At 43.6% G+C, this 14,092-nt stretch overlaps 1 protein-coding gene across 2 annotated transcripts in view; it reads right to left on the reverse strand.

Moving 5' to 3' along the window:
• Positions 1 to 14,092, reverse strand: part of Dtnbp1 (dystrobrevin binding protein 1) — an 80,542-nt gene that overhangs the window by 38,664 nt on the left and 27,786 nt on the right. For both annotated transcript variants that reach the window (XM_021180049.1, XM_021180050.2), the window contains exon 6: positions 10,027 to 10,159. In XM_021180049.1, coding sequence (XP_021035708.1) covers positions 10,027 to 10,159 — 133 coding nt within the window. The remainder of the gene's footprint in view (positions 1 to 10,026; positions 10,160 to 14,092) is intronic.

Here is a 14,092-nt window from a genome sequence, read left to right on the forward strand (position 1 = left end):
TGAGCATACACTGGTCAATACCACGTGTGTAACCTCTCACTTGCACCACTTATACTTTGTTCTAGAGATTTCTAAAGTCAGACCAAATGCTGCCATTAAAGAAACCAAGGAAAAGGACGTAGTCCTTACTTACCATGAGCTACAAATGTATAAATCTATAAACGTAAGAAGAACGGACTGAGAACGCTCTCAAAACACGCAAGCACCAACTCTAACCAACAGGACAGAGGGCCTAAGGAACAACCAAATTTCAGAGTCTGAATATGTCAGTGACTGGGCTGCCCCTAAGCCAACAAAAGGTTGCTAAAACCATAAGGTATTTATAATCAACTTTAGAGATGTACTAATAGTATGCTGTGGACTAAAGGGGAAAATCTAAGCAATCCAGAAGTTTAGAAGTAAGAAATATCTTAAATTATTATTATTATTATTTTAAATAACTGTCCTTTTTTGTTTGTTTGTTTTTTGTTTTGCTTTTTGTTTTTTTGTTTTTTTGTTTTTTCGAGACAGGGTTTCTCTGTGTAGCCCTGGCTGACCTGTAACTCACTCTGTAGACCAAGCTGGGCTCGAACTCAGAAATCTGCCTGCCTCTGCCTCCCAAGTGCTGGGAGTAAAGGCATGCGCAATCACTTCACTGCCCCGTGTCTTAAATTATATATGCATGGTTTGTGTGTGTGTGTGTGATCTCTAAGGCATGTGCCACCAAGTCCAGACATATATCATGTTAAGTGTCATACAGAGCCAGTGAGAGGGTCCTGTGTATAAACGCATATGCCACCAAGCCTAGTAACAAGTTTGAATCCTCAGGACCTAGATGATAAAGAGAACCAATGTCTACAAATTGTCCTCTGATACACATGTGCACCATCACATATGTGCACAGACACACACACACACACAAATATAGCAAATTTTAAATGTAATAATAAGCAATTATTGTGATAGAATTACAATAAGTACTTCTTAAGTTATTGTGATACTACATTAAAAGTTTACAAGATTAAATTGTTTTAGTTGTTCTTTTCATTCTCTCAAACCTATCTAGTATTTTAGGACACAGAATTTCTGTTCATACTGTTCTTTCTGCCTAAGCTTGTGCAGTCCTAGATCCTCATATGGTGCCCTTCAGATGCAGGACTCAGCTCTATTTAACTTCTTAGGCCTTCCCTGATACCTAAAGAAGTCTCTTTTCTTCCTGCTATGTCATCATTCCATCTACCCAAGGCTTAGTCTATTGCCCGAGACTATCATTTTATCCACGTTTTTGTCTGTGCTCCCATATTCCAGGACTAAAATGGAAGCTGACTCCCACCCACATACCAAGCCTATTTGAATTGTTAGAGAAAAGCATGTACATAGTTTTAAGTCCTTTACTTTGGCTCATATGGTAAATATTCATTTCTTTATGAGAAAGCTATGTACAACTGGTTACAAAAACATCTTCGAGAGATCCATGAAAACTTATAGGGCTAAATACATACATAATAAATACATACAACATCCCAACAACTCCACCCCTCAGAGTACGACCTCCTGTCTGCTCAAAATCCTACCCTAGCTCTGCCACAATGAATACTAGTTATCAAGGCAGTCCCCATTTCTGTCCATAAACACTTTTATCAGGACTAGAGGGATAGTTCAGTCCATAACACTCTTGAGTCCACACAAGCACGAGGACCTGAGTTTGAGTCCCAGATCTGTGTTAAAAGGTAAGGGGCATGGTGGCATGTACCTGTAGCCCCGTGACTGAGGAAAGAGACAGGTGACTCACTGGGGTTGCTGACTAGTCAGTCTAATCAGTAAGTTTCAGACCCATGAGAGACCCTGTCCCAAAACAAATAAATAAAAGCCAAGTGGAAGGGCATCTGCGGAACAGCAGCTGATATCAAGGAGTCCTCATTTAATAAGAATCTGAAAGTTAGGCTTTAATGTCATGGTGTAATATCATAGTGTGCCATTACTTTGATTTAATGGCACAGGTGCTGGCTTACTGGTGTGCACATGCCTGTATAGACCAGAGGATACCTCAGATATTGTTCTGCAGACACCATTAAACTTTTTTTTTTTCTTTTTTTGGAGCTGGCCTGCTCATCAAGTAGGCTTGGCTGGCTGACCAACAAGCTCCAAGATCCCCTGTTCTCTGTGTCTCCAGTGCTCGGAGCCTATGCTACCAAGCCTGCTTTTTTTGTGGGTTGTAGGGCTAGAGCCCAGATCAGCATGCCTGTAAGACAAGTACACTGCCACTCACCAGGCACTTTCCCCCAGCCCCAAGCTCATTTATTGCTATCAATATTTTAAATTTTCAGTGTTAAACAGAATACTAAGGTGCCTATTTTAATATGTATTATATGCAAATTGGCTCTATAAGGGAGAAAGTTGTGAAACACTGAGTCAAACAAACGCCTTTCCTCCAGGAATTCTCGGAGCCTTTAATGCACTGACACAGAAGGCAAGCGGGTGTTTCTGTAATGTATTTGATCATGGAACATTTGAGGAGTGAGTACTCGTGTCCAGCACTTCTGGGACTGTTGCGCTAGTAAGAAAATTTTAAATTTGATTTGTGTATGTGTAGTACGCGTACATTCCTTAAGTCAAGGAGCACTTCTGAGGGCTTATTTACAATACAAACTGGTCCCCGGCTGCAGCTCGTTCTGACTTCCTGTCCAGCTTTTCACAAGCAACCACATTCAATTGTTACTGCTAGCACTGTCATATTTATGAATAATATGCCAAATCCAAAGTTCTTTTTCCTATTTTAAACATTACTGGTTTCTTGTTGTTCAACACGAAAATTCCTTGAATCCCCCTCCTCCCTTTGACATAAACGTGCTTTTTTGTACCCAGCTCCCCAAAAAGCTGGATCATTAATTCTGCATTTAAGGATCACAATATTCTGTGAACATTGTGAGTAACTGGAATATGCTATCTTATGGCCTGTCCTGAAAATTGCTTTCCCTTGAATATTTGCCTTCCTCTTCCTTTCTAGGGAAAAATAAAAACCAACCAATAAATCTACCTGTCTTAGTCAGGGTTTCTATTCCTGCACAAACATCATGACCACGAAGCAAGTTGGGGAGGAAAGGGTTTATTCAGCTTACACTTTCCATACTGCTGTTCATCACCAAGGAAGTCAGGACTGGAACTCAAGCAGGGCAGGGAGCAGGAGCTGATGCAGAGGCCATGGAGGGATGTTCTTTACTGGCTTGCTTCCCCTGGCTTGCTCAGCCTGCTCTCTTATAGAACCCAAGACTACCAGCCCAGAGATGGCACCACCCACAAGGGGCCTTTCCCCCTTCCTTGATCACTAACTGAGGAAATGCCTTACAGTTGGATCTCATGGAGGCATTTCCTCAACTGAAGCTTCTTTCTCTGTGATAACTCCAGCTGTGTCAAGTTGACACAAAGCTAGCCAGTACAATTTAGCATCCAACGAATTTAGCATCAACTTCTCCACCACAGCTAATAAAACTGCTCAATATGGTCAGACTCATCAACCTGCTTGTTCCATTTCCTCTTGGAAATACTGCTCTTGGTAACATCCTGCAGGGCTCGGGTCATCTTCACCTGGGACGCCTTCCTCTCTGCCTCCCTCCTCCATAGGGTGGAGCTTGTTCCTGCATGGGTGTTGGCTCTCCTGTGTGGACAACATTTCCTGTAATTTCTTAGCAAAGTGTTCAAATGAGCTAAGCCAGAGATCTTCTATGCTTGGAAACAATTGCATTTCCTTATCTCTGATAAATATTTTGCTAAGTAAATATCCACATTCTAAGGACAAATCACTTTTTTCCTCCTCTTCCTTCTTCCTCTTATTTAAAAATTATTTATGTATGTATTCATTTATCTATTATTCCTATAGCATAAGCTCTGTAAGGGACAGAGGAGCCCGCCCCCCACACTGTCTTCAGTGCAGCAGCGCCCAGTCCTGGGCTCTTGCTCATGGCCCTCAGTGGAGAGGCTTCAGGCTCTGCCCTTTGCACATTCTCCAGGGCTCTTGTTACCTTGTCAGCACGCACGATGATGGTCAGAGGCACATTCTTTTCTTGGGGACCAAGGGTAGCGCCTCTGAACACTCACTGGTTAGAATGGACAGGCCAGCGTACACCTTCCTCAACTCCAGAGGCCTCTCACCCTGGCTGTCTGCAGCGTGCTGTGAATTCACACATTCTCAGTTTTGCACCAACCGTGTTTGAGGCTGCCATCTTTGTTAGTCCAGAAATATTTACTTAGTTCCAGTGTGTTGGGAGCAGTTTTGCTGCTTCTCTGAAGCAGAGGGAGAAAAAGAGAAAGTCTGCCTGCCAGGCAGAGCCAAGGCAGGTTGGGGCCTGTTGGCAGATTTCCCAGCCTTCTGAGGCATGGGAAGGTAAGAGGAGGTACACCTGGGGCTCAAGGCTAGGGGCTGAAGATTCTATTGACCTTGGTGGAAAGAACAGAGGCTTTTGGGATGGGAAGGAACGTCCTGTGCACCTTTAAGCAAATTGTTTCTGATAGCTTGTGGCCTTGTTTCCCAAGATACTATTAAGTATATAAATAAGAGAATTAAATTTGAGGCTGCCACAGTACTGACTGGACAGCCCTCCTGATTTCTAACCTTTGTCTCTGAGCCTTCTTTTCTGTTTTTCCCATAATCATCCTCACCCTCCCCTCAGAGGACTGCTTGACTTAGTTCCAGCCAGGCTGGTACACAGTGCTGCTAAGTAACTCATCTTTCAGATTCATGACCCGTAATCTAAAACCTCTCTGAAGTGTTTTACAGTCCTCACCTCTGATGTAGTGAACAGTGGACCTTTCCCCACTCAATATGCTGAGTCCTGGCTCCTGAAACTTGACCAGGATCAAACCTCTCCATATCTGTCCTTTCACCCAGAATCCTGCTCTCAGTTCCTTCCTCTTCCCAGGCCACTGATGCTTCGGTTCCTGAGGCCACAGCAGCAGCAGGCTCATGTCTGAGCTCTCACCCATGTCAGACTGCCCTGTAGCAGGTGGCTCATCTCTGTGCCCCTGCACCTTCGGGAACACGGATGCCACTCTGTCACAGGGGTTCCCTCGTCCACCTTCTTGCTCTTCTGAGCTATAGCCATCCACTTCCTTATAACTTTCGTGTATTGTCCAAAAATAAAAATAATCTAGATTTGTTGGAATGAAACTGTTCAATTCTGTCTTTGCTGTAGCAAATTATTTACACACAACACATTGCTAATCAGTCATGTTATAGTAATTAGGTTGATTTGCTTCTTAAACGTGAGATACTCAACTGCAGGCTTAGAATGGCTGAGTTTTAAGTAGATTAAACACTGTCCCAGGGTTTCTACATGTCACATTTATAGACACAAGACAAGCAGAATTCAGAATCTCCAGCCACGCTGTGAGTTAAACAGGCTTGCTCTTACTTGGCCTTTTGAAAACCAAAAAACAAAATTGTCTCTTTTCTTTAGTACCCTGCCAGAAATTCTCAGCACCTCTATCTACAACTAAGAGCGCTGATGATAAGCTATTTGCAATAAACCAGGAAAAGAGGGGAAGAAAATTAAGATCAGTTATCTAAGGACATTCCCAGTAACTCAGATTGTACTTATCATTTTAACACAGGGATTCCTGTGCCCAGGTTGGCCTTGAGCTTCCAATCTTCTCAATTCTGCTTCCTGGGTTCTACTATAGACCACGGCACCTAGCCCAACTTCGTCTGTATTATATCTCTGAATTACATCAGTAGTTACCACTTCAGAATAAAAATATGACCTCAGTTTAAATAATAATAAATCAAGTGCTTTACTAGAGTGGCATAAAATACTTTGACATTTCTCAATACTGTACACAGATATCTTGAGCATTAACAAATATCTATCTATATGTTTTTTTTTAGATGAAGTCTTTAAAAAGTCTAACCAAAGTATTGGTTAATTTAAATTTCTCACCTTTTAAATGCCTCACCCAAATTCTTAGTCTTAGAACTGTCCTGACACTACACTAGTGTCATGCTTTCCTTGAAAAAGACGTTTTAAAATTTAGCCTATCAGAGCTTATGAAATGTCTGCTGTAGATTATAAACTGTGTCTTTAATCATCACACACACCATCTCGCTTTTCCTCCCTCTTCCGCCTCCCAACTCCCCTCTTTTTGAGACAAGGTTTCTCCATGGCTGTGCTAGAACTCGCTCCATAGACCAGGCCAGCCTCAAACTTACAGAGATCTGCTTGCCTCTACTTCCTGAATTATGGGATTAAAGGTGTGTGCCACGTTGTCAGGCATACACCAGCTTTTTTATACATTATAGAATAATCAGTATTATTAAAAATCTATATCTTCATTTATTAACAATGTTATTTTTAGAAATCCTTGTAATAGCAGTTAAAAACATTCTAGACTAAGCACAACTGTGTAAGAGTGCCAAGTCTGAAGTAAATGGCTGATACCCAAGGTCACTGTCAGGAATCAGCTAAGGAGGAGGGAGCTGGGGGGTTCTGACTAAGTTCCATTGTGAGACCCCGACTTAGAGCATTTCTCCCTAGAAGGTAAAGCCCCGGACGTTCCCCAAGCTTGTTTTCCCTGATCTCTAAAAATACAGCCAGAAAGAAGCTCTTTGTTCTCTATAGCCAGCAAAGAGCCTTTTTGTTTCTGTGCCTTACAGCCAGAGATGCGATAATTGTAGGAAGACCTACAAAGACATGGAGATAGACACCAGAGAGGAGGCTGCAGCTCACTCCCCCCACCCCCCTTGCCAGAAAGGAGCTTGTAGCCAACTCTCCTCCCAACTCCTCCCAATTCCTTAGCTAGCTGTTAAAAGCCCCCTACTATCACCGCTCGGGGTCAAACTCCCCTGCCCTGCACAGCGGAGGGACTTCGTCCTCAGCTAGCTGATAATAAAACCTCTTGCAGTTTGCATCAGGTGTGTTTTCTCTCGGGTCACTGGGGTGCTGGACAGCTCATCCCGGGACTTGAGATGAGCTTCGGGGGGAGGCCCAGCTTCGGGGGTCTTACACCATCTCTAAAAAGGGACATGCTCTGCCATTTCAACAACAAGAAAGACGCCAACAATTACTCAGTACATTTAGACTTTCCACGCCTTCATTTCATGGCATAAATCAGAATGCATTAAGTGAATGTTATCCAAGGCACTAAGAAAAGAGCAGGAGTCAAATTCTACAGCTCCAGTGACAGGCTTCCTTTTCTGTTTAATCACTTAACTTGTTAACTTGGTTTTTTTGAACAATCATAGTTCACCCTGTTTACTGATAGAAAAAAAAAAAGTCACAATGCTCATATAATTCTTGTATCCAAGCAGCTAAAAGAAAAGCAGTGAAAATGAAAACATGGAATAGTTACCTATTTCAGCCGCACACCTTATACTGTGTCTTAGTTAGGGTTTCTATTGCTGGGATAAAGCACAATGACCAAAAGTAACTTGGGGGGGAAAGACTTTATCTTGGCTTGCAGTCCATCACAGAGGGAAGTCTGGCTGGGCTGAAGCAGAGGTTATGGAAGAACACTGCTTACTGGCTTGTCCACTCTGCCTTGCTCATTCTACTTCCTTATACATCATGCCCAGGGGTGGCACCAACCATCACTCCTTAATCAAGAGGATGCCTCACAGACTTGTCCACAGGCCACTCTGATGGAGGCATCCTCTTATCTCTTTTGCGATGACCAGAGCTTGTGCCAAGTTGACTGTAGAATTAACCTGCACACTTGTAAGTCAGTGATGGCTAACACCATCAGGATGCTTACCAGGTTCCACACACTATTTCAAGCACTTTGCTAACACAATGATAAAACAATGCTGTAGACACCATTACTAGCCCATGTTACAGACAAAGAGACCATTCTCTAAAGTCACAGAACCAGTATCCAAACTGTAAAAATTTCAAAGGTCCAAAGCTTTTTACCATGTTCTTTGAAACTCCAGCTGTACCAAATGAACCTTCTTCCATGACGACTTCTTCCCAACAGAGTACTTACCCACTACTAACTCTGTGAAGTCGGAGACTAGCCCCTCTACTTCTTACTCTTGTACCTCCCTGCCATGCATCAGCCTAGGTCATATGGCTACCTGCTCGTGCCAAAGACCTTCTGCTGAGTGAGAGGATTCTCAATGCTGCCACACACACAGTCTGATAACCTTGGAAGGCCAAATGAAAAGGAATCACATGCACCCTACCCTTGGTGACCAGTAGGACAGGTGGCTGTCGGGAGCTCTTTTTCATGTGTAGGCTGCACACCCTACTCAGCAGCAGTCCCTCGAGCATGCACATCCACACCAACTGGGAAGCTGATGGTGAGCAACACCACTGTGACGAACTTTGGACAGTCCAAGAATCTCAATACCAATCTCTCCCCCATGTGATTCTCAGAGCTGACAAACACTTGAGATGCATCCAGACAGACACATGGGGAACTTAAGCCACCCTCAACATTCAAGAAAACTTTAACAACAATGTGATGACCCATCACTGGACTACGCAAAATGCTTTTCTTAACATCCAATCTTACAGTACTTAAGACTGGTGTATTCCCACTAGAAACCAGTGGCACTGAGGTTAAGAGATTAATTTTCATCTAGTAGGTGACAGGTTCAGGCTACCTTCACTCTGAGTGTCCTACTAAAGGGATAAGAGCTAAAGAAAGAGCTGCTCAGTCACCTGCCACTGGAGCAAGGTGGCCAGGATTAACTGAGAGCTCTGCCCGCTGCCCCATTCTCCCTTCTGACAGGAGCATTCATGCTTTACCCTGAGCTGAGTCCTGCACAAGCATGAGCAAGGGACAGTGTGACAGTTCCCACCCTGTGCTCACAGTTGCTAGGCATATGGCTTATTTGTGTATTTTACTTGATGTTCCTCCTTCAGGGGAATGTCCTCTCTGCCGAGATGAATGACTCCATGTTAATCAGAGACAGCACAAGTTCAGGAGGCAAGGGTGTGTCCAGTGTCCTTGGCAAAATGGTAAAGGCTATGACTAGCCCTTAAGGCTGTGAGAAAGCATGCATTCAAGAATGTGTAATTTCTTAATTATGCAAAATACAAGGATGCGATATGAATTATATGGCGGGCTAAAAGAACAGAGGCAGCTGCACTATGAGCCAGCTTGTCAGAAAGATATGAAAAAAGGAGATAAAAAGATTTAGGGAGTGGTGATGGCAGGGCAGGATCCCACCCAGCTAAATTTATTGCTGGTGCTTACAAAGGCAGGCAGATCTCTGAGTTCATTTGCCAGATACCTGCTGAGGTCATAAAACGCTGGTTCATGGGCTAGTGAACCTGGAGTAAATGACTGACTTGATGTGTCCATAAGAGCCTGGGCTGTAGTCTCAGAGCTGCTGTCCAGAGAGAGCTCCTTGGAGAGTGAACGCAGCTGTGTTAGAATGTTTCTAGCAGGATTTCAGAAAAACCCAAGCTTGTTTCTAGCAGTTTTTCTGACTTTGGTCAGAAAACTCATGAGCTATCCAGAGAGTGTTTAAATTGTTTTCTAACAGAAGAAAACCATCTCTAGCAAGGACCTACCTCAGGCAGACTACGGAGCCAAGAGCTATCCACAGAGAGCTGTCTAGGGAGCCACCAGACTAGAAGGCTATCAGCTTGTACCCCACGATTGACTTCAAGTCATTCTTTCGCCACTCTAAACACTCCTTTCTCAGAACGCCTCTCCAAGCCGCCCAGGCTTCTGACAGCTCAGCACTAAACGGCAACACTGTAAATGAACAGTACAGGCTGGGACCTTTATCTTTACCAATCAAAACATATGAAGAATAGCATGGGAAGGAAGAGGGCTTGGTGGGTAAAAGCATTTGCTTGATAACCAGAGGACCTTTATGATATCAGAGAAACATCTCTCACAAATTGTCCTAGCACTGACTCTCTCTCTCACACACACACACACACACACTCTCTCTCTCTCTCTCTCTCTCTCTCTCACACACACACACACACACACACACACTCTCTCACACTAAACCATTAAATGTAATACTTTTTAAATAAAGAATAACACGTGGAACACTTTGAGATTACCATGTTGCAGCCCAAGTTTTAAACTCACCTCTTACTGTTCTTGTAGCTCTCCAGGTGTTGGGCCTGGGCCTGCTTGTGTCTTTCTAACTCACACTGCCCACACAGGTCCTCCAGGTGCAGCAAGTGGCTTTCTACCTCTTCAAAACTTGTCTCTAAATGAGCTGAACATAAACACAAAAACGAAAAATAACTCTCAAGTCCAAATCACTGGCCAAGAAGACAAAAGTTTTTAAATTGTTGTTGCAGTTAAGAGCACATGCAGTTCTTTCAGAGGACCCAGAATCCACATTAGGTGGCTTGCAACTGTCTGTGTGACTCCAATGTCCTCTTCTGTGCTCCACAGGAGCACCTACACTAACTAACATGTACACATACCACCACTACACAAACACGATTAAAAATAAAATAAATATCCCCCTTTTAAAAAAAACTTTAAACTATTGTGATTGCTTTGTATTTTGTTATTTATTATTAAACTTTATTTAGGCAAAAGTAAACACACTGGCCAACATTAAAGCACACATTAATTAAGAAGTATATTTCAAACACTTTGGAGACATATATGTTCAAAGTACCTTACATACTTTATTACTAGAATGATGAATGGAATATCCTGATTAATCTCATGTTAACTCCAATACCCCCATATACCACAACAAACCAGTCTTTTTGTTCGTTGGTTTGTTTGTTTGAGACAGCCTATCACTGAATTACTCTAGCTATCCTGGAACTCACTATGTAGATGAGGCCTACCTCTGCCTCCTGAGTTTTAAAGGTGTGTGCTACTATATCCAGTGAATGAACAAGTTTTTATATTATATAATGACAAGATAGCAGATATACCTAGCACACATCATGCCACTGTAATTTAGTATTTATAACTCTAAGTCATTTTAGCATGTTTGCCCTCTGATACATCACAGATATAAATCTCTGCCTGAAAAATACCATAAATACTTAGTAAGCTGGTTCTTACTGAGTCAGTCAATGATGTGAGTGTAGGGGGGCTGAGGGGTGGGGAGTGTATGCAAACAACAGACACTCAGGTCTTGCCAGTTAACCAGTCTTTCACTAGTCTGTCTCAAGATCACAAAACTCTGTACATTATTGGAACATGGAGAGCATCTAGCTAAATCCTTCAAAATATTGAAGACCAGGACTAGAGAGATGGCTCAGAGATACAGAGCACTGGTTGCTATTCCAGAGGTCCTGGGTTCAACTCGCAGTGACCACATGGCAGCTCACAATGGTATGCAGCACTGGTCCCAAGGGATCCAGCCCTCTCTTCTGGCCTCCTTCAGTTCTCAACCCACAGGACACAGACACCCATGCAGGAAAACCACACAGATATATGTGTGTACATGAATAAATATACATGTATGTATAAATAGTGTATGTTTATATACAGTAAAAATAAAAATATTAATGTCCCTTTAATAAAACCAAATTCAAATTAATTCAAGACCAAAGTTGTGAGATGCTAATGTGAAGCCCTGCCCAAAGGCAGAGAAATGGGGCTGTGATCCCAAGACTGAGTCACTGACACATGACAGAAGGCCAGCTGTAACTCACTTCCTAGCTATAAGCAAGAAGACTGCTTATTCTCTCTGACAGCAGACAGGTGTTTAGAACTCAGATTCCTAGAATTTACTAGCATATGCAAGTCAGGAAAGACAGGCCCTGTGCTTGAAGAGAGGCCAGCAGGAAGAGGCGGTGACCTGAGAGGCAGAGGCACGGCGAGATTCGGGGAGCAGCACCTTACACAGGTGCAGGTGAGTAGAAAGGAAAGCTCTGTGGGCAAGATAAGTGATCCCATATTCAAGAGTTATTAAGTCTAAGAGTACAGCCTCAAGTATAGTGTATAGAACTGTGGGCTTGTGGGGAAAGAATGAAAATGCCATCGACACTGACTCACTAGACGGACTGATCGTGTTTACACTCTGATTGTTACAGGTCAGCAGGGTTACTCATTTTACATGACTTTTAGCTGCTCTTTTCAATGCTGCTGTGTCACAATGACACCCAGACAAGAACCGAATGACAGGCTAAAGTAAGGATACTACTATAGTCCCGCTGGGGGAAGCAGTAACTTTTCCTGGGATTACCAATATGGGTGTATGGGTGAGGGTTACTGTCTCAAAGACAGCTGCATCATCAAAGCTCCCTTAGCATGGGTCACAGTTCCTGGTTCAAGTCTGGACTCTGGAGCACAGTGCAGTTTGAAGGCAGCAACTGGCTACAGACCACCTTTTTGGGGCAGCGTGGCTGGTCTCAGAGTGTCACTCCTTGGGCCTTACTGTTTTTCTTAGTCAGCATTTCTATTCCTGCACAAACACCATGACCAAGAAGCAAGCTGGGGAGGAAAGAGTTTATTCAGTTTACACTTCCACATTGCTGTTCATCACCAAGGATGTCAGGAATGGAACTCACACAGGGCAGGAACCTGGAGGCAGGAGTTGATGCAGAGGCCATGGAGGGATGTTACTTACTGGCTTGCTTCCCCTGGCTTTTTCAGCTTGCTCTCTTATAGAACCCAGGACTACCAGCCCAGGGATGGCACCACCCACAATGGGCTGGGCATCTCCTCCCTTGATCACTAATTGAGAAAATGCCTTACAGCTGGATCTCATGGAGGCATTTCCTCAAGGGAGGCTCCTTTCTCTGTGATAACTCCAGCTGTGTCAAGTTGACACACAAACCAGCCAGTGCACTGTTTGTGCACACTTGGGGAGGGTCAGTTTTAGGGACTTCCCAAAGCCTCTGAGATTTTACTTCCTGAGCTTAAAGAAGTTTCCCTCCAGGACTTTAATACAAGCCATGTCTTAACCAGCTTCCCTCTAAGATGGAGGTTTACGGTCAAAGAAACTAATAGACAACCATGACAAAAACCTCACAGACACAAGGTAAGGTAGGCGAGGTTTACTCTGGCTCCCTATTTAGGAATCTGGGCCAGCTCCACCCATGTAAAGGTGGTAGTTTGTGGTGTGTCACACATCAGTAGATCAGAAAGAAGTAATGCGTAAAGGCCCATGCCCAGTGGAATAGGTCACCCCCTATGTGCCATGTCCCAAAGGATCCAGAACCTCCCAAAAACAGTGCCACCAACTGGAACCCGAATGCTCAAGCCCATGAGCCTGTGGGGCACTACTCACACTGTGGCCTGAGCCTTCCCTGAGGGGCACTGAAGACGCTGCAGAAGAAGCGCAGAGCTGCCTGTACAAGCTGACGGCTCAGACTCACTAAGCACAGCTCGTCCCCTCATGAGCTGCTAGATGGTCAGACTTTCTACACCGCCTTTCAGAGCATCGAGGGGACAGATACACTCTTCAAACTGCAATTTGCAATTTTAGGTTAAGATTTTTGGTTAAATTTTTGCCTGTTTTCAATTACCTTTGTTTAAGCCAAGAATCTACTAAACCAGAAGAGATCACATTTTCTAATATCCTAAATTTTGTCTCTCCTAAACATCTAAGCTTGTAAAAAAAAATATCCTTTCTATGTGACAGTGAGCGGCTCTGCAGTCCTGCTCAGACTCTCTTCGGGCTGCGGCATCCCTGGAGACCACAAGAACCATTGAGAAAGGTTGATAATGCCACCTTTCACAATGGGTTGACTCTAGCAAGAGCAATATAGAGCCATTAAATATAAGCTTGAAAGATCTAAACTCCAATCAATGAACAATTGTAGCTATGATTTTCTAAGGTTACAAATGGTATAAGAAGGAAAGGGGCAAAATGCTGTGTTAATCCAAACTTCCACTACTGCTGTAAAAGAATTACTCCTGGTGTTTCACAAAGAAACAGATCAACAAGTGGAAGTAACCCGGCCAAGCAAGTTCTTTCTGTAAGCCGGCTAGCAAGTCACACGAGGATAAGAAAGAACACCTAAGTTTTACTCTACCACTGGTGATGACTCTCTCATCCCATTAGTGGAAGCTCCACCTCACAACCTAAAGCCATGGGCTAGTTCACAAGTGGCTTCAAGGAGAAGGTGTCAACGCCGAGGCCTGAGAGTACCAGGGGCTGGGACAACAAGCCCATCTGCGAGTCTGTAAGATGAGGACGTTCACAGCATGCTAGCTACCTCTACTAGGG

The sequence above is a fragment of the Mus caroli genome, chromosome 13 (genome assembly GCF_900094665.2).
Source record: "Mus caroli chromosome 13, CAROLI_EIJ_v1.1, whole genome shotgun sequence".
Lineage (NCBI taxonomy): Eukaryota > Metazoa > Chordata > Mammalia > Rodentia > Muridae > Mus > Mus caroli.